Source organism: Procambarus clarkii, chromosome 11, assembly GCF_040958095.1.
Source record: "Procambarus clarkii isolate CNS0578487 chromosome 11, FALCON_Pclarkii_2.0, whole genome shotgun sequence".
Classification (NCBI taxonomy): Eukaryota; Metazoa; Arthropoda; class Malacostraca; order Decapoda; family Cambaridae; genus Procambarus; species Procambarus clarkii.
The window spans coordinates 46557761-46585648 of NC_091160.1; the positions used below are offsets into that span (position 1 = coordinate 46557761).

At 40.9% G+C, this 27888-nt stretch overlaps 2 protein-coding genes across 4 annotated transcripts in view; one reads left to right on the forward strand and one right to left on the reverse strand.

The window, feature by feature from the left end:
* The first annotated feature begins 125 nt into the window (after nt 1–125).
* Nucleotides 126–8072, forward strand: Hsc70-3 (heat shock protein 70 cognate 3). The gene is made up of 3 exons (XM_045742804.2): nt 126–342; nt 1060–1180; nt 2551–8072. The coding sequence occupies exons 1-3, from the start codon at nt 141–143 to the stop codon at nt 4394–4396; spliced, it is 2169 nt and encodes a 722-aa protein (XP_045598760.2). The 5' UTR covers nt 126–140; the 3' UTR covers nt 4397–8072.
* A 514-nt stretch (nt 8073–8586) lies between these two features.
* Atg7 (Autophagy-related 7) overlaps nt 8587–27888 on the reverse strand; it is a 94504-nt gene continuing 75202 nt past the window's right edge. For all 3 annotated transcript variants that reach the window (XM_045742805.2, XM_045742806.2, XM_069322786.1), the window contains exons 12-16: nt 24496–24690; nt 13423–13538; nt 10319–10469; nt 9800–9919; nt 8587–8822 (exon numbers count right to left, since the gene is read on the reverse strand). In XM_045742805.2, coding sequence (XP_045598761.2) covers nt 8784–8822; nt 9800–9919; nt 10319–10469; nt 13423–13538; nt 24496–24690 — 621 coding nt within the window. In that variant the 3' untranslated portion in view covers nt 8587–8783. The remainder of the gene's footprint in view (nt 8823–9799; nt 9920–10318; nt 10470–13422; nt 13539–24495; nt 24691–27888) is intronic.

Genomic DNA, 27888 nt, shown 5'->3' on the forward strand with positions numbered 1-27888 from the left:
TTAAGTGTAGATAATTGTAGAAATATTAGTTAATAATGCCAATAAAAACGAGATAAGTAAAACTAATGGTTTCTACCGGTATTCATGATGTAGGAAGACGTGGACCAATGGGAGAGTCAAGAGTATGATGACGCTGACCAATGAGAGTGCGAGGAGTTGTACCACGTGGTCTAAGGCGACCAATGAGAGAGGTCCACGAGACCCAGCAGACGATACTTGTAGCTCCTCACCGGCCTGACTCCACTAAGTGTCACTCACCCTCCTCCACCGTCAGGGTCTCCTTCCCTAGTGTTGTAGTGAACGATTGTGACTGGTGTGGACTCCTGTGCCACCTTCTACACGGTAAGGTGGTGTGGTTGTTGTAGGGGGGCTGGTGGTTGTGGTAGCTGGCTGGGCCTGGGTATTGATTTTTGTGTTACCGGTGAGAGTGGGTGTAACCTATGGTGGCAGGGTATGGCTACTGTGGGGTAGACTTCCCCAGTATACTTGGACTGTCACAGTATGTAAAAACTTTTTAAATAACGTAAAAACTGCAATTTAAGTTGGTACAGCGTTGTTTATTGTAGGTTACTAAGGTGACGCACTGAAGTCTTCTCCCGGTGCCTTGTAATGGCCGAGTTGTGCTATAGGCAACACTATAGTGTTGTGGTGGTGCCTATAGCAGCACACGGCTGCCTATAGTGTTGTGGTGCCTATAGCACACGGCTGCATATGTTTTGGTGATTGCCTACGTGTAAATATTTGTGAAACCATTACTGATTACCCTGAGGCTACAGCCTACCTAGAGGCCTATGTAGTTACCATAATTTATTTAATGAAGTTTTCCTTTTTAATAAAATTTAGAACCATTTGAAGCGTTGGTTCAATATGAATTATAAACTTGATTATGTATAGTTTAGAATGTCAACAATGTTGTCCAACCAGTGTAAAGCTGTCATCTATGGCTGCTGTAGACTGTCTTGCATTACAGAAAGATTTTAAGTTTAATGGTTAAAATGTCGTTGGCCCGGGCCAAAAATGTACATAAAGCAACATCTAACGAAGTTCTCATGCTTGCAGGAATGAGGTGTGCGAGAGTGCTGGCCGTGGTGGCCCTGGTGGCCGCGGTGGCCGCCAAGGAGAACAAGAAGGAAGACGTCGGCACCGTTATTGGCATAGATCTTGGCACCACGTACTCCTGGTGAGTCAACTGGTGGCTTGAGGCCTCCCTTGAAAAGATTGTTAGGAAAATATTGTTTCTAGGTCATGGTTGGCGAAGTTTTAATTTTATTTTTGGGTATGACTTTCATATTTGCAAAGTTTGTGTGGCTTACTGTATTTGAGGTCTCCTAATTACTTGTATGGGGGAGGAAGCAAAGCAATAGTTTGCTTTACTATGCAGACCTGAGATGGCATAACTTGATGTAGACCACAACACAACTGTTTATTGAACTAAGAGTGCTGTAAGTGCCATAGTGTTAGACAAGTCTTGGGAGGGGGGGGGGCATTAAACTAGAACCCTGAAGGTAACTGGCCAAAAGTGTACTAGTTACTATTAAAAGTTAACATATACGGCACGCATAGACGAGATAAAACACCTAAATTATTGGGATCGTCTCAAAGCTCTCCAAATGTACTCTCTAGAAAGGAGACGAGAGAGATACCAAATAATATACACCTGGAAAATACTGGAGGGTCAGGTCCCAAATCTACACAGTAAAATAACAACGTACTGGAGTGAACGATATGGAAGAAAATGCAAGATTGAACCTGTGAAGAGCAGAGGTGTCATAGGCACAATCAGAGAGCACTGTATAAACATCAGGGGTCCGCGGTTGTTCAACGTCCTCCCAGCGAGCATAAGAAATATTGCCGGAACAACCGTGGACATCTTCAAGAGAAAACTGGACGGTTTTCTAAGAGAAGTTCCGGATCAGCCGGGCTGTGGTGGGTACGTGGCCCTGCGGGCCGCTCCAAGCAACAGCCTGGTGGACCAAACTCTCACAAGTCGAGCCTGGCCTCGGGCCGGGCTTGGGGAGTAGAAGAACTCCCAGAACCCCATCAACCAGGTATCAACCAGGTAGAAGGCTTGTCTATGCAGGAAGGTATAATTTTTAAAGATTTAAAAGGAACCTTGACTAGTTGAAAAGATTCCTCCTCAAGGAGGCAATTGCTTGTAATGTTAACTGCTCTAAGAGTTCCAAACTACACACACCAATAGTTTAATTGCTAGACCAAATTACTAGCTTGTTTGAATTGTGCATTGCACAATGTAAATCTGCTAAATAAAATTTGCATTATTCTACGAAACTTAGCCACTTTGCCTTTTTAAATCTTTAACCTTTAAAAGGTGGCAACCCATTTAAAAATGTTGCTAAGCAATGAATACTTCAAAAATGCTTTAATACTTTAAATTTGAATAATCTTTTGGTTTAAAGATCCATTTAAATTTCTTGTATTGTATTTAACAAGGGCATAAAATGCTCATACCAGGTTAGTTTAAAATTTTCTACTTAGATTCGGATGGTAAAATATTGTTACTATAGCATAACTATTAATTTCTCTTTACAGTGTTGGAGTCTTCAAGAATGGCAGAGTAGAAATCATTGCAAATGACCAAGGCAACAGAATTACTCCCTCCTACGTAGCTTTCACAGCCGACGGGGAAAGACTTATTGGAGATTCTGCCAAGAACCAGCTGACTACAAATCCTGAGAACACCATCTTCGATGCAAAGCGGCTAATTGGCCGCGAATGGTCGGATAAATCTGTTCAACATGACATCCAGTTCTTCCCCTTCAAAGTTATAAAGAAAAATGACAAGCCGCACATTCAGGTCTCTACATCACAGGGTGACAAGGTGTTTGCTGCTGAAGAAATTTCTGCCATGGTGCTAGGGAAAATGAAGGAAGTTGCAGAAGCTTACCTGGGCAAGACCGTCACCCATGCTGTCGTTACTGTACCGGCTTATTTCAACGATGCCCAGCGCCAGGCTACAAAAGATGCTGGCATCATCGCTGGTATGACGGTTATGAGAATAATTAATGAGCCAACTGCAGCAGCCATTGCTTATGGCATTGACAAGAAAGATGGAGAAAAGAACATTTTGGTGTTTGACCTTGGTGGTGGCACTTTTGATGTATCTCTGCTTACTATTGATTCTGGTGTATTTGAAGTGGTTGCCACAAATGGTGACACTCATCTTGGTGGTGAAGACTTTGATCAGCGTGTTATGGAACACTTCATCAAACTCTACAAGAAAAAGAAGGGCAAGGACATCAGAAAAGACAATCGTGCTGTGCAGAAACTTCGTCGTGAGGTAGAGAAAGCAAAGAGGTCTCTCTCTGCCAGTCACCAGGTCAGGATTGAAATTGAATCCTTCTTTGAAGGAGAAGACTTCTCTGAAACACTTACTCGTGCTAAATTTGAAGAATTGAACATGGATCTCTTCAGGTCAACAATGAAGCCTGTCCAGAAGGTGCTTGAAGATTCTGACTTGCAGAAGAAGGAAATTGACGAAATTGTATTGGTAGGCGGTTCTACCCGTATCCCAAAGATCCAGCAGTTGGTTAAAGAGTTCTTCAATGGTAAGGAGCCATCACGAGGTATTAATCCTGATGAGGCTGTAGCGTATGGTGCTGCTGTGCAAGCTGGTGTTTTATCTGGAGAAGATGACACTAATGACTTGGTATTGTTGGATGTTAATCCCTTGACACTTGGTATTGAAACTGTTGGTGGGGTAATGACGAAACTCATCTCTCGTAACACTGTAATTCCTACAAAGAAGTCGCAGATCTTCTCCACTGCTTCGGATAACCAGCATACCGTTACCATCCAGGTATTTGAAGGAGAGCGACCAATGACAAAAGACAACCACATACTTGGCAAGTTTGACTTGACTGGTATTCCACCTGCTCCACGTGGTGTGCCCCAAATAGAAGTTACTTTTGAAATTGATGCTAATGGCATTCTTCAGGTATCTGCAGAAGACAAGGGTACAGGCAACAAGGAAAAGATCGTTATTACAAATGACCAAAATCGTCTTACCCCAGAAGACATTGAACGTATGATAAAGGATGCAGAGGTGTTTGCCGATGAAGACAAGAAATTAAAGGAACGTGTTGAATCTAGAAATGAACTAGAATCTTATGCCTACAGTTTGAAGAACCAAGTTAATGACAAAGAGAAACTTGGTGCAAAGCTTTCTGATGAAGACAAAGAAAAGATTGAGGAAGCTATTGACGAGAAGATTAAGTGGCTAGAAGACCATCCTGATGTAGATGCAGAAGATTACAAGACGCAGAAAAAGGAGCTAGAAGATATTGTTCAACCAATTGTTGCCAAGTTGTACCAAGGTGCTGGTGGTGCCCCACCTACAGGGAGCACTGATGAAGAATTTGACAAAGATGAATTGTAAATATTTAGGTTATTGTGGGAATGTAACTTATTATTTGTTTAAGGTTGATGTTATTGGAAGGACATGTTCATCATCATTATCATGTATCACAGGTATTCAGCTAGATTTTCATCTCATGTTTGAGTGGGGTACCACAATGCCATGTATGTATGCACAACTCCATTCCAGTGTGATTGACTACAGGAAGAATGGTTTGTAATAAAAGGTATAAATAAAAAATCTTTAAATTGTAATTCCTGTGCATTTTTAAAACGGTCTTGCTATGACACATGTGAACCTTTAACATTTTCTGAACTGATTAGTCTCTTTTAGTTGAAATAGAGCAAGACTATGAAAATGGGTAATTACTGAAAAAACTTGAAGCATTTAACCCTCTTACTTCCTCATTTAGGAGCATTAATGTTGTCTAATCTCCAACAACTTTCATAATTAGACAAAAGTACTGATTGTAAATTTTTGGTTTAAAGCAAATATGAATAATAAAGTACTGTACTAAATAGTCTAGAAGACCTGGAAAGGAATGGTGCCAACCACTTGACACCCACCTGTGAGAAGCCTCTGCTGTACCGACCACTCCGAGGTTGGAGCAAGTGTTTCACTAAAATTTCTGAATAGTTGTCTACTTGAAGACAATAGTTGGTGTTCATTGCTAATTGTGTAACTATAAGGACTAAAATACATTAGCAATAATATAATATAATGCTATGGACATGGTGTTGATAAATATTCTAGCCAAATTGGTATCAAAGCCAGTGGCTAGTTTGTCTTGTATAGGAAATAAATGCTAGAATTGCTATGCACTAGACTTTGAGGAATGGCTAGTTACTATTAAACTAGGTACAGTACTGTACAATCAAATGTAACTAATTCATCCTTTTGTCACTTTAAAATGTAGTGCAAAGACTGGCTAGGTTATGCATTGTCCCCACATTATCAAAATGGAGACCATTTACTGTGCTGCAGAACAATCTAAAAACACACATCATTCAGGATGCCAATTCATACACTTGTGATGTCAAAGGTACTGATTCAACAAGAATTCTATCACAAACAAAACGTGCAGGGACAGTAGGGAAAGCAAGATTTATGAGCATCCTAACAAATTTGACATTTCAAAAAGGTGCAAAACTAAGTAGGGACAATAAAGAGCAGCCCTTTACTGGTGTTCATGAATTTGGCACATTGAGGGGGGGGGGGGGTGATGGCCTACCCAGAAGGGATTTCCTATCACAATGGGTAGGAGGATGAGCCACATTTAATAGCACTCGGCTTATCCGTAGTACCCGACCATCTGTCTTGTGATCAATTATGTTAATTGATTGGATGGATTCTTTATTAGGGAAATGGTACAGGCATGATTTGCAAGCATTTACTGGACTCCAAACTCGTGAGCATTGTTTGCTCATGTGGTAGACAAAGTTTTTGAGATCCAACATTTTTTACCCAGTTTGTCCCATGGTGATGCTATATTGACATTGATCAGTTTTATCTATTATAATGACATCCTGAATTACTGTATATCTAGATATAAATATTCTGGAACAAACAATGCTATAGACATACTTGCTTAGCACTTTTGACAATTACTTCTGATGTTAACCAAGGTAGTTGGACATTATTCCATCTTTGTAACCTTTCCAAATGCTTTACTATAGTCATAATGTACTGGCTTAGTTAGTCTTGACTCCTTCCTGGGAGGTCTTCATCAGGAGGGTGACCATAATGGAAGTTTATCCAGATGATTCAATCACCACACAAACCTTTCACCATTTCAAGCTCACTTATATCTCCACCCATATCCTTTTTTTTAATATAGTGTTCTGCTCTACTGTTCTTTAACAATTCTTAGGAACTCCACTAACACACTCATGTCGTCTCCATGTTTTGTGCTTTATCCACTACAGATTTCATTCCTTTGTACTTCATCACTGCTATTCCCATCTCATAAGCTAATTCAAAAATTGTTCGCAAAAAACTAATTTCTACTGTTTGTACTTTTGAGTGCTGCAATTTTCTATACCAAAGTTTTTCTGCCATGTCAAGTATTTCTTAAACCCCATACTAACAGTTTTTCCTTTCACTATACTGCAATATTTTTGTATTTTTACCACTTCTATTTTACCTTCAATAGTCCCATTTTATCTAACATCAAGGTTCCTAAAACTTGGTACCCCTCTTATTTCTTTCCAAATTTCTATTCTAGGGGTAAAATCAGCCTTGTCACTATAGGTATCTACAAAATCCACAATATACAATTTCTGTCTCAAATAATATACCCTTACTTTTTCCTACAATGACCTTCAACTTTCTCCTTTTGCACACACATCTTATTAACAACCTTCTGCAATTCTTTTACCAACTATCTGGCAGTAAGCATCATTTTGGTCAATTTAAAGAGGCACTGTAGTAAATGCCTAGGATTCTAGAAGTATCAAAAGTACTTTTTGAAGGAAGGCAGCAAGTCGGGAAGACTATTTAACCCCTCTTCTGTGTTGAGGAATATTAAAAAGTTCATAGGTGATAAGATGCAAAGTGATGCTAATGCAATTCCTGGTACAATATATATTGCAATGTTTCATTATCTAGTATCCAAGTACTGTAGCAGGCCAAAGGCTTATATCTACATATGGCAGTTGAGCTCCCAAGGGGCAGTATTCAGAGTGGTGCCCCATTGGTAAATATTATATGCAAACTTCAGACTAATTTTGATGCTACATCTGTTTGTATAATCAATCTAGCACAGAAGTTAAAAATTCTCGCCCCCTCAACAAAAACAAATGGAAGATGACCTATTGTGTATGAAAAAAAGATTCTGGTTCAATCCTGTCATCCTGCTCTAAAGATTTATTTGTAGATGCATTACATTGTGATTTTGTTGCCTTAGTATGTGTATATATGAAGCTTCTTTAGTTTTTAAAACACACTAATGAAAGGCAAATTTATAATTAGAGTAGCTTGGGTTCTTTTCTGTCAAGGCATTGTCTTCAAATTTGAGTTCCTGGGTAGGGTGCAACAAGACAAATGGATAAACGGGGGTTCTGTATAGATATCAGTCATTCACTCTCATTGCAATTTCATATCAGGCCTAATATCTACACCTACATTGAAAAAATAGATCGCAAACGCCTTACATTTTTTTTATCTCAAGAGAATTACCAATCAAACTCGGTTCTTTTTTCAGGTACCGTACTCATTTGTCACTGTGCCTCCTCAACTTTTCCATAAATATAAACGGTGTTGGGAAATACAACTTTACAAGTGGTATATATAATGGTGTGGCAGGTATACAGGATAAAATAATAACTATTCAAGAGAGAAAGCAGAGCCCCCCTCCCCAATTGCATATTTGGACCTTTGAAGGAACTGTCACAAAGCTTTCTGACCAGCATTTTGAGTCCTATTGAAGTCAGATCTATGTTGCATGAGCTGTGAATCGAGAGTAATTTTTAACCGGGATGGTCCTGGAATCCGTTTTCACACCCTGTAGCCTAGGGTGTGAAAATTTGTTGTACAAATTTATTGATTGGTTTAGTCCTTTAAATTGTATTCTCATCATCAGATATTTCATATTATGTTGTTATGACTTAGGTAAAAACTGTAAATTTGTGTAAACTAACCCAACTATAAATGTACAAATATATTTAAGAATAAAGGTATCGACTGATTGGTCTATATATTACAGCTTATTATATCCTCAACCATTCACTGCTTGAGATCTTGAGATGATTTCGGGGCTTTAGTGTCCCCGCGGCCCGGTCCTCGACCAGGCCTCTACCCCCAGGAAGCAGCCCGTGACAGCTGACTAACACCCAGGTAACTATTTTACTGCTAAGTAACAGAGGCATAGGGTGAAAGAAACTCTGCTCATTGTTTCTCGCCGGTGCCTGGGATCGAACCCAGGACCACAGGATCACAAGTCCAGCGTGCTGTCCGCTCAGCCGACCGGTTCCCGAATTACGTATCAGTTATAGAGGTATTAAAAAAAGGCTGCCGTTTTAATTTCCTCTCGTTCATGACAGATGAACTACAAACTCCAACACAATTAAGAACTTGAAAAGCAAAAATGGCTCTGAACTTGGCTAGTTTTTGAGTACTGTTAATTGCTTTACCTAATATTACTAGTCATAGTTCTAGGAACGTTCAGTTGGGCTTCTAGAGTAGTGTGTATCCAAGAACATTAAAAACCATAATTTAGGCTTACAGTACATATTTATTGATAAAGTTACATATAATAAAGATAAACACGTTCATTTTTACTACAATAGTTTAAATATTTAGCTAGCTGAACATATCAAACTTTGACTCAACACTTTTACAATTTTGCTACAAAACTTAAATTTGGATTTCAACCATATGAAGATGATGACTAAATTTAATCATTGACTTCTCACTCTGCCTCTTCTTCGCTGTCAGTCAGTTCCCAGATCTGAAGTTGAGAAACATTTTATAGTACTTTGTGTGGAGAAAACTTTATGCCATTTTGAACATGTTATTATAATTATTTTCTGATTGCCAATTAGGGCCATTCTATCTGGACAAAACTTAAAATGAGTGACAATATTGTACCTAGAGCAGGCTAAACCAGCTCTCACAAAGACTAATCATACGACTGATACATATTCTCTCCCTGTACCCAAGTCTGCATCTGAATGGTGAATTCTGCTAGAGACTAGGTGAACAAATAATCCATTCACACCCCCCATCCTCAAATTTCCTGAAGTGTGGTTGTGTTCTATTTTTTTTAATTATCAGGGGAAAGTCCCAAGCCATTATGACTTTATAGCACTGGGAAGGGGTCATGATAAGGATTTGGGATAGGACTGGGGGGGAGGGGGAAGGAAGGAAGGAATGGTGCCCAGTCACTTAGACGGTCGGGGATTGAACGCCGATCTATGTTCTGTTTTGTTCTAGTGAGATCCCACTGTGTCCGTGGCACAATAGCCAACCAACAAGAGGATGGACAACCCTGAAGGAGGAGCCCAAGAACAGCAGTACTGAGAACAGTACACCTGAGCCTTATATAATGCACATACCAACTTTTTACAGCAATTAACAGAACTTTGTTGACCTCATACATGCTCATCACTCTCCAAAATCCTTCAATATTAACTAAGTCATATGCTTTTCCCACAAGTCCATAAATGCCAGGCACACTTTACCATACTTCTTTTTCCTCACATACCTTCTTTCTCTAATACAAGCCGCCTCAATGCAAATATCGGCTCTGATCATTTATGAAAAATAGATTAACAAATACACTAAGATATTGAAGAAGATTTTATTTTCTCCCATACACAATTCCCATCCAAAACAGCTCAACAATCCCCCATGAATGAGGTAAGTCATATTTATTTCCTGTCATTTTTTTTTTTTTTTTTTTTTTTTTTTTTAGACAGTTATTACCTGTGAATCATCAACACATTGGTGCAGCTCACTAAGACCCGAGACTTCTTCTAGATATGCTGGAGAGTTGAAGACCTTCACTAGAAACTCAAAACCACCTTCTCTGTATGCTGCTATCACCTGCAGGAAAGACAATACATGGATAAGCTGTTCCAAAACTGGTCATGGAGTTCATATTTTGTAAAATTTATGAGTACACCAGTTAGTAAATTTAAATGTGTTTTTAATTATGAAGATAATTTTTTTTTGGTCAAGAAAAATGCTAGAAATGTTGCTAGATAAATAAGTTACCTGCCGCCATTGCAGAAAAAAATACTAATTCCCTTGTGAATTGAGATCAGTAATAATGTACATTTGGTCATCATCTAGACTTTCATTCAAGGAATAATACAAATGAGCAAATGTATCAGCACTGAATACTACTGTGAAGCATGAAAACCAGTCAATAAGGTTTGATACAAGAATATTTTGTACTGTCGGAAGCAAGCACACACGAAATTGATTAATCAATTACTGTACCTTATCAGAACAACCAGAGCACTGTTGAAATGCTGTTGAAGCAGGAGTTAAAAGCTTATGTCTTCCTAAAAACCCTCGTATAGAATGAGGTACTGGACCTAATACCCCTTCTTTGACATCAGCGTCATTCAGGCTTGCTTCGGCAAGCCCTCTGAGAGAAAAAAAAAACAGTTCTGTATTTGTATAGGAAAAATAGGTTTGTGTATTATAGTATATGAAAAATTGCTTTCTGAACAGGAACTGTGCCTTGCAGTCAGGCAGGGTGATATTCTGGTACTAGTACAACGGAAATATTCAAGCAGCCCCTGTTGTGATAACTGTATTAGGAAGTGACCTCTAGAAGATTTAATTCAAGTATAAATTCTAAGTCTTTCCAAGCTCCTCCTTGCCATCACAGACCACCAAGGAATATGACAACAACCAGTTGGCCTGCATGGTCACTTACCAAGGAAATGGTGAGGTTGACATGCAGAGTTCAGCAAAGGGATTAAATCTATTCCCAGGATACTTTTCATATACTGAAAGAAAAAGGATGGGCTATAGAAGCCTTTAACACCCTTGAGGAAGAAAGGATCACTCTCCCAGCTGCAGATTGGAGTTATGTAGAAGACTGCTGCAGAAAGGCTCAGGCCTTTCGGCCGTATCCTCCAGAGACAACGAAGGTACAAGGCTCCCAGCATCAAACAACCCATGCCCACCCCCACCCTCTCATCAATCACTGAAGTAATTACCTAAGTGTAATTACCTAAGTGTAGTTACAGGATGAGAGCTACGCTCGTGGTGTCCCGTCTTCCCAGCACTCTGTCATATAACGCTTGAAACTACTGACGGTCTCGGCCTCCACCACCTTCTCACTTAACTTGTTCCAACCGTCTACCACTCTATTTGCGAAGGTGAATTTTCTTATATTTCATCGGCATCTGTGTTTGGCTAGTTTAAATCTATGACCTCTTGTTCTTGAAGTGCCAGGTCTCAGGAAATCTTCCCTGTCGATTTTATCAATTCCTGTTACTATTTTGTATGTAGTGATCATATCACCTCTTTTTCTTCTGTCTTCTAGTTTTGGCATGTTTAATGCTTCTAACCTCTCCTCGTAGCTCTTACCCTTCAGTTCTGGGAGCCACTTAGTAGCATGTATTTGCACCTTTTCCAGTTTGTTGATGTGCTTCTTAAGATATGGGCACCACACAACAGCTGCATATTCTAGCTTTGGCCTAACAAAAGTCATGAACAATTTCTTTAGAATATCGCCATCCATGTATTTAAATGCAATTCTGAAGTTAGAAAGCATAGCATAGGCTCCTTGCACAATATTCTTTATGTGGTCCTCAGGTGATAGTTTTCTATCTAGCACCACCCCTAGATCTCTTTCTTTATCAGAATTCTTTAAAGATTTCTCACATAATATATAGGTTGTGTGGGGTCTATGTTCTCCTATTCCACATTCCATAACATGACATTTATTAACATTAAATTCCATTTGCCAAGTGGTGCTCCATATACTTATTTTGTCCAGGTCTTCTTGAAGGGCATGACAATCATCTAAATTTCTTATCCTTCCTATTATCTTAGCATCATCAGCAAACATGTTCATATAATTCTGTATACCAACTGGTAGATCATTTATGTACACACTAAACATCACTGGTGCAAGAACTGAACCCTGTGGTACTCCACTTGTGACATTTCTCCATTCCGATACATTGCCTCTGATTACTGCCCTCATTTTTCTATCAGTCAGAAAATTTTTCATCCATGATAGAAGCTTATCTGTCACCCCTCCAATATTTTCCAGTTTCCAGAACAACCTCTTATGTGGAACTCTGTCAAAAGCCTTTTTTAGGTCCAGATAGATGCAGTCAACCCAACCATCTCTTTCCTGTAATATCTCTGTGGCTCGATCATAGAAACTGAGTAAATTAGATACACAGGATTGTGTATCTCTCACAAATTTCTCTAAATCTCAAACAAAAAAAATATCAAGTAAAAAGTATCTCAAAAAAAAAGTAGTCTCTCACAAAGTGAGAGACTACTGTTGCAGACCCATTACAAGAAGGAAATCCAGGTGCTTGTCAGTTCCCCAGGAGCAGCAGCCTAGACACCAAAATGCAGGAAGTGAGCAATGCTTTTCCAGGCCAGGTGCTGTGATTTGCAAGGGTAAGGTCCAAAATGACCCTATTCTCCTCTAAAAAGAGGGAAGACAACAAAGAATCTGCATTAGCCAATACCTTTGACCTGTATTACTGGAGCTTCATTGCACAAGTCCATTGGTGAGCTGCTAACATTAGGTAGATGCAATCCTGCCTCAAAGGAAAATACAGGAGGCAGAAGGGACTGCAGACAGGGTAAATAAATATTTGCATGGAACTCTTCAAAGCTGTACCATTCAGAGTTTTGCCGAATCCTGTATTGTAGTGTCATGGCTAACACATACAAGAGAGCATAGTACAGTACTGACTTCTGCCTGTGAACTAAGGCACAAAGAAGAGGCCTAAGGATAAAGACAAAAGGTGCCCGCATGCACTAATCTGAGCCTGTACAATCCCCAGAGGCAGGGATGGGCAAGGACAGTCCAATACCAAAGAAAATAAAATACAAAAATGGTCAAGAACAATTCATACAAGTCATAGCCAGGCAGAAAACGAGAATGGGCGAGTCCCCAACATTATAGTAATGCAATGACTCAACATCCTTATAAAATTTGTGCCCAGCACAAGCGTCCACGTCCCAGGGCCAGTGTGTCAGTATTGGAAACGTTGACCTCAAACTCTGTAATACGGTAAAGAGCAGATGTTTCATCCTATCATTTTATATAAGAACTAGGGGGATAACTGTAATCAACATATGATGAGAACTGCTTTACACTGGAGATCATCTTATGACAATAACTCCATTTTATGGGTTATGTTTGCTAAAAACACTTTTGTTACACAACACATTAGCTCTCAATTTTTTACACTTCATTAGCAGATAGAAAAATCCCTATTCTTGGCATTAAGGGGGGTCCATACTTTTGTACTTTATAATATAAACTATATCAACTGTCAGCATCCTACAAATGAAAGTAGATGGAGGAACAGGAGATTGGTGCAGATATACTGTACCTGTCTGGATGCTGGAGAATTGAAACCATCAACTCTGTAACATGAGCAGCAGCCAAGTACGAAACACCAGGACGAGTAACGGTACACTGCTGATCAAGCGTACGGTCATGGGTTGACTAGAAACGTAAAAAAAAAAAAAAAAAAAGTTAAACTGTCATTATTTCATCAATTCAGTAACCTGTTCAGTTAAGATACTATTTGGAATTCAGTTTCCTTGGTCACTGAGTGACTGACATCCAACATTGCCCACAGGAAGGGCGTAGAGTATACAGTATAACAATTTATGAAAAGTAAAGTATCGCACGTACAAGAAAGTAGTCGTCAAAAGAAGCCACCAAGCCAGGGAGACAATGTAGCACGAAACACATGCAAGTAATTACCTAAGTGTGGTTACAGGAAGAGAGCTATGCTTGTGGTGCCCCGTCTTCCCAGTACTGTCGTATAACACTTTGAAACTACTCATGGTTTTGGACTCTACTACCTTCTTACCTAACTTGTTCCAAGTGTCTACCACTCTGTTTGCAAAAATGAAAGTAATTATATTCTTTGGCAGCTTTGCTTAGTTAGTTTAAATCTATGATCTTGTTCTTGAAGTTCCAGGTCTCACGAATTTTTCCCTATCAATTTTATCGATTCCCGTTACTATTTTGTTTATACAGTAGTGATCATATCTCCTTTTTTACTTCTATCTTCTAGTTTTAGCATATTTAATGTCCCTAACCTCTCCTTGTAGCTCTTATCTTTCAGTTCTGAGAGCCATTTAGTTGCATGTCTTTGCACCTTTTCCAGTTTGTTGATGTGCTTCTTAACACTTTCGCCCAGGCATGACGCAGCATTGTCATCCGTTTACTGGCGGTAATTCCGGGGATGACGCAGCATTGCGTCATCCACTTTAAATAATCGCCAAAAATCAGGTTTTTATCCGATTTTTTGGGGACTGGTTTTAAAATGCGCGCCAATGTCTTCCCATTTTCTTTGTTGAACCTCCTGGCCCTCAGGCAGCTTGGCACATGCCGTGGGCCCATTGTTTTCGCTCCACTGTTGTGACCAATGTCGCCTCCCCTCGCATCTCAAACGTGTGAACATTTCGGCTATTTTCCGTGGCTATATTTCTTACTGCGGCTTTAGAAACTATCTACGCTTACTCCACGATGGATAGTGATCATGAACAAGGCCCTTCCAGGAAGAAAATTGCGAAAGAAAGGCTTGAAAAGGGCGGGAATTGGGAGTGTAGCTGGAAGGCGGCTGAGCACTCACTCGCGGCTAACGCGTGGCCCGTCTTCAACTCGTCGGCGGTTGGAGCGTGACCAGGTTTTTTATTTTATATGCTAATGTTCCTCTAGAGAATTCTATTGCGAACCCATTGAGACCAAAATGAAAGACTTAGGATAAAAATTGAGGTGACCAGAGTGAAAATAGTGAAAACATTTTATCGCGTTTGCGCGCTCCTGGGTAACTCGTTCGCACTTTCTCTGTTTGCTGCGGGTAATTAGCCGGGCTTTTGGAGTTTATATGCATTTAGTGCTGTAGAGAATTCTATTGCGAACACAATGATACCAAATTTAATCTCGTAGGACGAGAATTAAGGTGACAAAGTTGTAGAGAGTATACACTTTTCAGAATTTACGCGCACTCCCGTGACACCCTGGGTCCCATATCGCACAGTTGAGGGGTGGCGAGCGGGGTGCACCAAAGTGTTAAGATATGGACACCACACAACCGCTGCATATTCCAGCTTTGGTCTAACAAAATCTGTGAACAATTTCTTTAGTATTTCACCATTCACGCATTTAAAAGCAATTCTGAAATTATAGCGTAGCATAGGCTCCTTGCACGATGTTCTTTATGGGGTCCTCAGGTGATAGTTTTCTATCTAGCACCACCCCTAGATCTCTTTCTTTATCAAAATTCTCAAAAGATTTCTCACATAATTTATAGGTTGTATGGGGTCTAAGTTATCCTATTCCACATTCCATAACATGGCATTTATTCATATTAAATTCTGTTTGCCAAGAGGTGCTCCATATACTTATTTTGTCCAGGTCTTCCTAAAGGGCATGACAATCACCTAAGTTTCTTATCTTCCCTAGTATCTTAGCATCATTAGCAAACATGCTCATATAATTCAGTATACCATCTGGTAGATCATTTATGTAGACAATAAACATCACTGGTGCAAGAACTGAACCCTGAGGTACTCCACTTGTGACATTTCTCTAGTCCAATACATTGCCTCTTATTGCTATCTTAAGATCTTGAGATGATTTTGGGGCTTAGTGTCCCCGCGGCCTGATCCTCAATCAGGCCTCCTTTTTGTTACACATCCCCCAGGAAGCAGCCTCCAGCAGCTGTCTAACTCCCAGGTACCTAGGTGAACAGGGGCATCATGGTGAAAAACTCTGCCCATTTGTTTCCGCCTCCACCGGGAATCAAACCCGGAATCTCAGGACTAGGAATCCGAAGTGCTGTCCACTCAGCTGTTAAGCCCCTCATTGCTGCCCTCATTTTTCTGTCAATCTTTTTATCCATGTTAGGAGCCTACCTGTCACTCTTTCAATATGTTTCAGTTTCCTGAACAACCTCTTATGTGGAACTCTGTCGAAAGGCTTTTTTTTAGGTCCAGATAGATGCAGTAAACCCAACCATCTCTTTCCTGTAAAATCTCTGTGGCTCAATCACAGAAACTGAGTAAATTCTTTACACAGGATCTTGCAGATTAAAATCTATACGGTGTCTGTCTGTTATATTGTATTTTTTCCAGGTGTTTTACCCATTTACTGTAGTTTTAATTATTTTTCCAATATTTTGACTACTGTACAGTATTACACTTGTCAGCGATGCAGGTCTATAATTGAGGGGGTCTTCCTTGCTGCCTCTTGTGTAGATTGGAACTATGTTAGCCTTTTTCCACACATCTGCTACGACTCCTGTACACAGCGATGCCTGAAAAATCAGTTATGTGGAATGCTGAGCTCAGGTGCATATTCTCTCAGAACCCCCATCCCCCATGGTGAAACTCCATCTGGACCAACTGCTTTGTTCTTACTTAGTTCCTTGAGCATTATGCCACTTTGTCTAGACTATGTCTAGACAAAGCACATAGACTTTGTCTATGTGCTCTATGTTGTTTTCTGGAATTCTTATTGTGTCTGGTTCTCTGAAGATTTCATTTTGCAAAAAAAAAAAAAAAAAAAACACACACTTTGGAACTGTTTGTTTAATGTTTCACACATTTCCTTTTCAATGTTGATGAATTTATAGAATAAGCCTGGTTCTGTTTTACATTTGCCGGCTATCCCTTTCTCAATTTCTTTCAGCCTCTCTCCTCGCTGCCGTGTAGTTGTTGCTCACATCTTTGTATCGCTGGAATGTTTGGGGGTTTGGCCTCTTCCTATAGTGATTCCATTTTTATGTTTTTTGGCCTCTGGCCTTCTCTCAATTTCTGTTGAACCAATCCTGTTTCCTAGTCCTGCATCTCTGCTTTGGTATAAATTTGTTTGTGCCTTTATCATATATTTCACAAAACTTTACATACATTTACTTCCTTGCCTAACAGCAAGTCTTTCCAGTCAAATTCCTTAAAGAAATTTCTAAGTTCCCCATAATGTCCTCTCCTGAAATCAGGTTTTTTTAACTGCTTCAACTTCCTCATTTTCTTCCAGATTATAATGCACTGCATACCTTATTCCCATAAAGACATGGCCACTTTTACCCAAGGAAGGTACCTAATGTCAAATCTCTCTTCCTCTTTCCTGATAAATATCAAATCCAGCATGGTGGTAACAACCCCCTTCCCTCATCCTCGTAGTTTGTTTAACATGTTGATACATGAATGTTTCCAGGATGAGGTTCAAGAATTTACAGGTCCAAAAGTTTTCTGTTCTAGCTTCATATGCCTCCCAGTCTATGGATTTCAAATTGAAGTCGCCAGCTACCAACAGTCATGATCTGTCTTTATCAGCTCTTTCTATAATCTCTGTCATTATTGTTATAGGACCCATTCGTTTATTATCAAGCTCTTCCTTTGTCCATGAGTTGCATGGTGGTGGACTACATGCATTTCTGATTATTAGTTTATCAACTTGATTGCAGATCTCTAGCGTTATGTCAACTTCTCGTGGATTGACAATCATTATTTTGTTTACCTTTAGGTGTTCTTTCACCAGCATGGCAACGCCACCGCCTTTCCTAATTTTTCTGTCCCGTCTCCGAACAGATAAAATATCATCTTCAAGTTTTGTCTCCATGAGTACAACAATGTCTGGTGTCTGCAGCTGTATTACATCACATAACTCCAGTATCTTTGATCTCACTCCATGTTGGTGTATACAATCTTCAAGAACATGTTCCCTCTCTCCTTGTCCTTCACTTCCACCTTTCTCTAGTGATTTTGTTGGTTTACATTTTTGTACCATTTCACTGGCTTGCCTACCTTTATCACCTTGTAGAAAAAAAATAGCATTGAATGAAACGCTATTTTCTGGGCAAGACCCGGAGGCTCCCAGGAGCTATCCAGGCTGATATGTAACTATTAGTTTTCTCGCATCAAAGTGCATGGAGTTCTTGCCTACTGGGGACCATGAGCCAGAACCAGGCCTCCTCATAGAGGCGCGAGGAGCAATGGCCTATAGAAACCCTTGTGTGGTTGGGAGCATTCCATGTCTGCCATCGATGGGGTCTGGCACCCAGAAAGATAGGCGCCCCAAAACAAACCCACCTATTCTGGTAAAAATATTACTACCAAAACCCAAACGAATGGACAGAACTCCCCAACGAAAATTAGCAAACAAGCATAATGTCATCACATTGGGGGAGGAAGTCGGAGCCCCAGACCCTCGCGCCAGCAATCCAACTGGCAGTTCTTAGGCTGGATGTCAAAACACACAAAAACACCGCTGACCAGAGGGAGGGAGGGAGGGAGGGAGGGAGGGAGGGATGCCAGGGAGCCTCTGGGTCTCATCCAGCAAATGGCGTTTCATTACATTCAACGCTGGTTTTCTGGGTGGAGACCCTTCGGCTCCCCGGAGCTACTTACCCAAAGACAAGGAAAAACACAAGAGACTTACCCGGGAGACAGTCAATCCTCACACCTCAATGCGAAGTCGAGACATCCGGCTGCTGACTCATTGCAAGGCAGGACCTACCAGGTCCAGGGACATTGAAAAGGTGGCGTGCGGCCAGGACCCTGTTCGACCTCCAAAATCCCCGTGCCTGAATGTCAACTCAAGATATGTTGCCGAAGACCGCTGCCAAAACAGCAAACTTACGAACATCGTGGGCACGGGGATAGACCGCAGACTGGCTAAACTTAATAACCCTGCAGACGACCTGAGAGACCCGAGCCCAGGAACAGGGGAGTGAAACTGGGTCAACCCAGAGTGCATCCCCGGCCACTGAAGCCGTGGTGCGCAGATAACGGCAGAGAGCCGCAACCAGACAACACATGATAAATCTCCGGCCTGACCAACCAAGCATTAATAACCTAAGGACCCTCTTCGGAAAGCAGCAGTCTCATTCTTCGCCAGAAAAGAAGGAGACGGCTGCAACCAAACAAAGCTACCACCAGGACCAAAGGAGCAGAAACCCCTGTGGCGGAGGAGAGCATGAAACTCCCTGAGCCGATCCCCAGAGGCCAATGCCAACAGGAAAAAAGAGCCTTGGAAAAACAATCCTGAACTGAAGGGGCCCACAACAAACCGAGGAGGAGAGAGAAAGGAGAGCACCCAGTCCAAAGACCAGGAAAGCTCAGGAGGCACATGAGCAGGCCAGAGGTGAAATAGAACACGAGACAGCTTGTGTTACGGGACAGAAGTAGCTGAAAACAAAAACTGGAGCCAGAGGCACCTAACCAGCCAGTATCACACCATCCAAGAACTGCCGGTTGGATTGCCGGCGCGCGAGTCTGGGGCTCCCCGTTCCCCCTCCCGGAAAGGTGAGGGTTGCTCAGACAGCGGCGCGGCAACGTCATGCTCATTTGCTAATTTTTGTTGGGGAGTTCTGTCCACTTATTCGGCTTTCGGTAGCAATATTTTTACTAGAATAGGGATTTGTTTTGGGGCACGTATCTTTCTGGGTGCCTGACCTGGTCGATGGCAGACATAGAATGCTCCCAACCACACAGAGGTGTCTATAGGCCATTGCTTTTCACGGCTCTGAGGGAGATAGGTTCTGGCTCGTGGTCCTCGGTAGGTAAGAACTCCATGCACTTTGATGTCAGAAAGCTAATAGATACACTTAGGCCTGGATAGCTCCACGGGAGCTGACGGGACTCCCCCAGAAAAGACTTGATTTCTTCTTTGTTCCTGCTCTTCATTTTTGCCAGTTTTGCCTCGACAAGGTCTATTTTCAGCTTCTGTCTTCTTTTGAAAGATCTTGTCTTAATGACCATAATTTCCCTTCCTCATCACTTTGTAGTTTCCTTACATTCCTGATTACCTCTTCCATCTGTTTAGCACCATTTAGGGAGATCAAGGATCAATCTTTCCCTTTTTTTGTACCTGCCAATTTTCCTGTAGTCACAGACATTAACTTTGGTTGTAAGACCTTCCACTAGCCCAACAATTTTATCTACTACCTTTGCTTCTTCTATGGCTCTTTCTGACCTAGATGTTATCTCCTTTTCTTTGCAACTAAAAATTAATAGAAACTTACGTCGATTGACTGTGTTTTGCACCAATTTCGGTTCTAATGCTAGTTCCTTTCTGACTTCCAACCTAATGTTTGTTTTATTCTGGTTGCTGCAGTGTTTGGCTTCCTTTACTGCTGCTTCTATTTTTTTACTTTCTCCCTGGCCACTTGTGCACAAGTGAGTTGCATATTCTACTTCTGCCCATCCCCATTTTGGTAATACTTATAGTAACGATGAGGACCACAGTATACAGTATATACCAACGTACAACAAAATTAGAAAGTATAAATCAGAATTATTAAGTTGGACAAACCGGAAAACGATTTTTTACTTGTGTTGCTTTGACAAACTAAACCTAACCTAACCTCCCTAGGCCCCTAATACACGATTTCTGATGTTTAATAAAGTGCATGTGTGTGCTGTACCTAGGCCTAGGAATATTTAGGTGTCTTTTAGCTTCAGTTATTTTAAAACAATTGCTTACTAGTTAGTACAGTATACTACTATCTAAAAGTTAAGTACGTACAAATTTATGACTATTGACACTTCCATATTAGGTACTATCTAAAGAGGAGGATGGGTTGCCTTCTTGTACTGTTCTTGTCCCTGTGTAACTTTCTCCATCTCTAATGACAAAGGCTGTTTTTTCATGTTGGATTTCCTTACTTAACCTATTATTGTCATTCTTGTTTAGATTTGCTTTAACATCTTCAAAAGCTATTTTTAAGACTATTTTCCTCTTCTGTGGCTTTGCTTTTAGCTTCCCATTGATTGTTTTCCTAGCATAAGTCTTGCACAAGCCATTCAAGATCTAATACTTTGCTACACAAGTGGTTATTACTTTCTCTCAATTTACTGATTATTTCTACATGATATGTAGTTCACAATACGGTAATGTCTAATTTTGCCAACTTCTTGTGTAGACTGCTTATATTAATACTTTCCTCACCGAATCCACCAAAATCTAGCTGTTTTGCTTTTCTTCTTGCCGGTGGCCATCTTGAATTTCGTAGTCTAATTACCAAAAGTAATTACCAAAAGAAGACACCAAGCCAGGGAGACTATGTAGCACAATACAAGTGCAAGCAATTTCTAAAACGTTTATATAAAATAAATAATACAATACTGTAATGCACTGATGTATAAAAATGTATTACCAAAAGAAAAATTCTGCTATATATTTTATTTTCAAACATGTGAAGGCAAACTATTTTTTTCTTCAGAAAGTATACAAGGACAGTATGTACGTGGTCCTTACCTATAGAAAAGTAGCCTAAAGCTAAAGATGGCAAAGGTAATGCAACATTTTGCTCTACAGATTAAGTCAATTTGTTATAAACAAGGGGACTATATCTGTGTGTGTGTGCAAGCTTCATGTAATGAGAAAATATACAGAAACAATGTGGCATAAATAGGATTTAGGAACTGCAAGACAGAATACGTAAAGCTGAATTTGCAAATATTTTGATAAATACATCTACATAAATAATTACTATTTACTGTACATAAATTTTTTACATGAAATATAACCATAGTCTGTAAAAAAAAGTAATTAATAAAACATAGGTGTCAAATCTGCTATTTACGAAGAATACATTACACATACAATCATGAACCCTTCAATTGCGCATCGCATCATATGATGTGCGGGCGTACCGAGCACGATTTGAAAGGCCCGCGGGGTAGAGGGGGTCCCCATATGCTGCCCAGGGGCTATAGTAAACAGCCGCCATTTTGAAAAAAAATCCAGCTCACGCTACCATCGCTTGGGAGGCCTCAGTTACCCAGCAGCCACCATGTCGAGCGCACGGCCGAAAGCTTCCCAGGCACGCCCCACACAATCACTCACCCAGCAGCAAATAACCAGTGAATTATTTTCCGATGGTGAGGAAAGTGACTTTGATGACTCTGATATTGATAAAGACTACACACAATTGACCGATGTTGATAGCACGGACAGTGAATACGAGATACAGCTGCCTCCCATGGCGAGGCCTATTCGCTCACCCATGCCGCCTCGGCCAGTGTCTACCCCAATTCTCCCTCGGCCACACAGTTCCTGTGATTATTTAGAGTCTGAAGATACTTTCGGTGACGAGTCAGAGGAAGGTGACTTTTTCTGGTTTTAGTGAAGTGGAATCAGAACATAGTGTTACCGAGCCTGGTGCCAGTACCAGTGGTGTTACTGGGCAAGATTTTGTCGCGTCAGCAGTGTCTCGGCCAGCCAAGCGCCACCGCATGGAACAACATGTGGCACCAAGAGCCTCATGTGCACGTGCCTCTACCTCACGTGCAGGTAGCGGCCGTACTGTGTGTAGACGGGCTTCAGCTCCTGGTCCACGGGGTGCATCGCTTCCTCGCCGTAGTGCCTCTGCTGCGTCCCTTGCGTCTCGCAGGACACCAAGTGTACTAGTGTGGAGTGATGGTGCTGGTTTTATTCCCCGAATTCCTGCCTTTGACGATAAAGACGCTGGGATTACAGAGCTTTTCCCTGATAATGGTGATGATATGAGTGAATGTGATTATTTTACCGCATTCTGTGATGAACCGCTCATGGAATATATTGTACACCAAACGAACCTTCATGCGGCTCATCTCATTAGAAAAGAGATAACAGAATTTTCACGCTTGCAATGTTGGAAAAACACCAATATAGGTGAAATGTATGTGTTTCTTGCAATATGTATGTTGATGAAACACTGTGTCAAACACGCTCTCTCAGATTACTGGAGCAAAGATCTGACTATTCCAACACCTTTCTTTGGGAAATATATGTCCCGAGACAGATTTCAGATACTCCTCAGGTGTGTGCATTTTGCAACTAATGAGGACCGGACTGAGGAGGATAGACTTTGGCGAGTGAGGCACTATATGAATGAGGTGATTGGAAAATTCAGAGATTTTTACGTACCAGCACAGAAGCTGGTGATTGACGAATCCCTTATACTATTCAAAGGACGTGTTTCATTCAAACAGTATATTCCCTCAAAACGAAACAGATTTGGCTTGAAATTCTTTGTACTGTGTGACTGTAATTACCTAAGTGGCAATTACAGTCACACAGTACAAAGAATTTCAAGCCAAATCTGTTTTGTTTTGAGGGAATATGTGAAACAGGATACGTGTTACACATGATTCTGTATTCAGCTAGCGATGTAGACATTCCTGGTAACGACGAACATGGTTTCTCTGGTAGTGTGGCGAAGTCACTGATGGCACCATGGATGAACAAGGGCCACATCCTATACACAGATAATTACTATATGAGTCCATTGCTAGCTAAGTTCTTGATTGAAAATAGAACCGGGTTGGTTGGCACAGTAAAACCACGAAGAAGGGAAATGCCAGCGTTTGGCGGTGGACTTGCAGTTGGTGAGTGCCAGGTACGGAAATGTGATGAAATACTCTCAGTACGGTGGAAAGACAAGAGAGAAGTGAACCTGCTGACAACCGTTCATGAGGGTACAATGGTGAACAGTGGCAAGGTGCACCGTGTAACTAGAGAACCAGTATATAAGCCAGATTGTGTTCTTTACTACAATATCAATATGCGTTTGATTGATAAGGCTGACATGATGATTGGCACTATCGAGTGTGTGCGGAAAACATTGAGGTGGACGAAAAGTGTTTTTCCGTCTTGTTGACATGAGCATGTTGAACTGCTATAATTTGTACCCGGTGAAAACTGGACGTAAACCTGTTTTCCGTTCATTTGCTTTTACACTTGCAACACAGTTATTAGCAAAGTTTGGTCAAGAAGTCCCTGGCATACGAAGATCAATCATGAACCCAGTGTTGCAGCATGCTGCAACACTGGGTTCAACATAATGCAACTGGGTTCTAATTATGTGCAACATAACATAATTAGTGACTAATATTGCAAAGAATACACCCGTAAACACTGTAAATAATGACGCAAAAATAAATTTGTGGCAACTGTGGCTGCTTGAAGACCGCGTGCGACGCCTCCGGGACGCACCGTGCATGAGCGAACATGCAAACTGTGACGTCATCACCCATATTCTTGGCTCAATTACATCGCCAGTAAGTACAACTGATTTTTTTTCCCGTAATCAGGGAACACGACTTAACAGGTTAGGAAGAATTTTTTTTTTTTTTTTTTTTTTGCTTGCGCCTGTGGGTGTCAATCAGTATATAGCCACGCACCTTTTAAGGGTTAAAGATGAAAATAATGAATAAATAAATGATCAGGAGAGATCATTAATCCATTACGACTCTATAGCATTTGGAAGGGATGTGAAGATGAGGATTTATGATAGGCGGGATGAAAGGAAAGAAAAGGAATTAAAATACCAGAAAATATTGAAACTGATGTGTGTTCAATCCCATTGGCTGGTTTCAATATTTTCTCAGATATATCACGTTTTTGTGGTTCCATTGTGCTCAAAGATCATTAAGAAGGAACAATATATTCAGACTCTTACATCTCCTGGAGCAACGACATCATTACAGAAGTAACACCCAAGCAGGTTTCCTGGGATACACCCTCGTAGAGCAGTGAAATTCCTCTCTGAAGCTTTGCTGCCGGCCGACCCTTCCTCTCTCTGCTTTTCCTTGCACCGGAAGCCATGACGTATCACCAAATAAGAATCGAAACCCAAGGCTGCAGTCAGCACTAGCTGTTGAACATAAAGTAGCTAAAGTAATTAAATAAAATATAAAACCTAATAAAAAAAATTGAATCCACAGTTAGTAACATGTGATAATTTTTTTTTTTGGCAGAAAAACACCCATTTCGAACATAAGAACTAAGGATACTGCAGGAGCCCTACTGGCTCGTATGTGGAAGCTCCTATTTATATCCACCCAAACTCACTCATTTATATGTCTAACCTCCGCTTGTAACAATCCTGCATCACACTTCCATTATGTTGTGGTAATTTGTTTCATAAATCAATGGCTGTTTCCAAACCTGCATCTGAATGGATGAATATGGTTACTGCCTTCAAAACCAGCCTTTATTTATACAAAAAAAAAACTGTACAAGGGTAATAGAGTATTCTGCATGGATTAATAATTAGTTAAGCATTGATTTATCAAGTACAATTAGACAACTTTTATCGACAAATCTCCAAACTTCTCAGCAGACAAAATTTATGGAGTTAGATCGATTGATAATTTCTTTGAGACAATAGAAACAAATATTCATCAAACTATTGCATTAGGAATACGTATTTGCCCGAAATGCTGTGCGTACTAGTGGCCTTAGGCATAGTATGTACTAGCCCTATCTAGAAATCCAATATTCTGTTTATAACTCATCTTGTATGTATGTACTGCATGTACTGTATGTACTTTTACCTGAATAAACATTTATATATATTTATTTATTAGAAAGGACTCCCCAAACCGCTCAACTGCCCAGGGAATCATAAGAACATGTGATCACCACAAAGATTGTATACCTAGAAAGAGTGCACTACTGGGGGTCACTCATGAAATAATGTAAATAATACAAGTCAAGCATAACCTGAAGCTTTGTCTAGTGATGACCTATCAAATGATTTTTTACCCGAATTTATCTAAAGGTCACCATCTCTTTTGTGGTCTTGATGGGGACAAGATGGTGGCGGCTTGTCAAAGGCCACACCACCACCCATTGTTCCTGATGAATTTTTCCAACTGGATTTTGAACTGAAGAAATCTCTGCATTTACATCTTCACCAAACAAGCAGTTCCATCTGTATATACAGTAGCTTATGGTTGAAAAAGCACATTGTTTTCTTTCATACACTGTAGCTTGCCGAGCCTGAAACTATCGCCCCTTATATTACGTGTGTTACATTTGACCATTAAAAGAAGTGGTCTGAAATAATATCCACGAACTATACAGCAAGGCCTCCAGTTATTGCTGGGTGAACAAGGAAAAGTGGAGGATCAATGACCAGTCAATCCTCCCTGCCCAGAGCTTGAACCAGGGTGAAATAACTTGTAATGCATGGAGGCAAGCATGCTACCACTGGACCAGAGGGACTGTCTCTACAGTCCCTACTTTACATGAGGATTAAAATGTAAAGTATCAGAAACAATTATTCTGAAGGCTTAAATATATGATCATTATCTCATTTTCTACTTCAGTGGGATGAAAAAGCATCAATGTTGATGTAAAAAAACAACGTTGAATATAATGAAATGCCATTTTCTGGGCGAGTCCCGGAGGCTCCCCGGAGCTATCCAGGCTGAATGGATATGTATAACTTTCTGGCATCAGTCAATGTGCACGGAGTCCTTGCCTACCGGGAACCATGAGCCAGAACCTGGCCCCCTCAAGAGAGGCACGAGGAGCAATGGCCTATAGAACCCCCGTGTGGTTGGGAGCATTCTATGTCTGCCATCAATCGGATCTGGACCTAGATTCAGGAAGCTCTGTGTATTTCTTCGTAAGTGGGTTTGCTACGAAGGTTCCTAAGTGCGCCCTAAGAAGATGCTTAGGTGCGATTCAATAAGGTCCACTTAGGAAGAAAATTGTTGGTTCACCTGCGTGCCGATAGAGGTCACTACTGTGTTTCGTTTGGCCAATCAGAGAGCAGCAACATTCTTCATATTGAAGATTTAGCGCTGGCTTATCGGAGCTCTACTGCCTCCTATTTACGTCAAATTTTCTTATGAAATTAGTATATTTCAAAGTAAAACAATGTTTTTTCAACTTCTACAGCCAGCACCGACATTGTATTAAACAAATATGTTACATTTGTTGTTTACCTACGTAATTCTAAGAGATACTGTGCAGTTGTCCTTGTTGCTCGGAAGATGCGCTGACAATTATTGTATATATTTACTGAATTTACCCAAGGGCCACTAACTATCTAGTGGCCTCGAAGAGGACAGAAAGCCGGCGGCTTGTTAAAGGGCCCGCCAATTGTCTTAATGATATTTTTTAGCTGGAATTTGGCATTTACAGTTTCAGCGGGTAGGCGGTTCCATGAGTTTATAGCCCTCTTGGTGGAAAAAAAATCTGTTTTCAGTCCTACTTGAGAGAACATACTCTCCAACACTATATCTGTGATTGTCCTGTTATCAGTGACTTCATACCAAATGGTATGAGGTATTTTGAGCTCTGTAATTACTTAACCCCTTGAAGGAGGAGGAGCCACCCAAAGCCACCACGGGCCGTTTGGTAGGCCTAGCAAGGGGGTACCACCAACCCCCACAAAAACTAAGAATAGATATAATGATAGATATATACACCCCAACACAGAAGGGGCGACCACCAAGGCAGACCCTTCACCAGGCAGAAAAACAAAAACAAGATCAAAACCTTGCAAGAGGACAACATACCCATGTGGAACAGAGTCGGCCACTGTAAGAGGTGAAAACTAGCTGTGCAGTACCCTGCACCCCTATCAGTGATGAAAACTACCCTGTACCCAGAGGCAAATACAGGGCAACAAAGACCCCAGTTGACTCCAAGGGCGGCCAAGTACCGAGCAGTAAAAGACACAGTGAGGTAGATCCCGAGGTGACTTGTGGAAGGTGGCCCCAAGGACAGTACTTACAAGGCACCTAGGAAAGGTGACCCTAGGCGCATGCAGCCCAAGTACTGAAGAATATTACTCCTGGCTCGCACACCACCAATAGAGACAGTCCACGCCACAAGGCACAGAATCTGAGACAAATAGTTGGAGCCAGAGGCACAAGACCACGCCAGTAGCAAATCAGCCTGAGAATTGCAGGACAGATTGCCAGCATGGGGGTCTGGGGCTCCCCCTTTCGAGGAGGGGGGGGTTGCGGAGACATCATGACATCATGCTCGTTTGCTAATTTTCGCTTTAGAAGTTCTGTCCACTCGTTCGGCTTTTGGTAGCAATAGTTTCACC

Bases quoted from the DNA above. Each gene is read 5' to 3' on its own strand.
- Hsc70-3 (XM_045742804.2), top strand. From the start codon at position 141: ATGAGAGTGCGAGGAGTTGTACCACGTGGTCTAAGGCGACCAATGAGA. The intron at 343-1,059 runs GTAAGGTGGTGT...TCATGCTTGCAG, and splicing joins CCTGTGCCACCTTCTACACG to GAATGAGGTGTGCGAGAGTG. The intron at 1,181-2,550 runs GTGAGTCAACTG...TTCTCTTTACAG, and splicing joins CTTGGCACCACGTACTCCTG to TGTTGGAGTCTTCAAGAATG.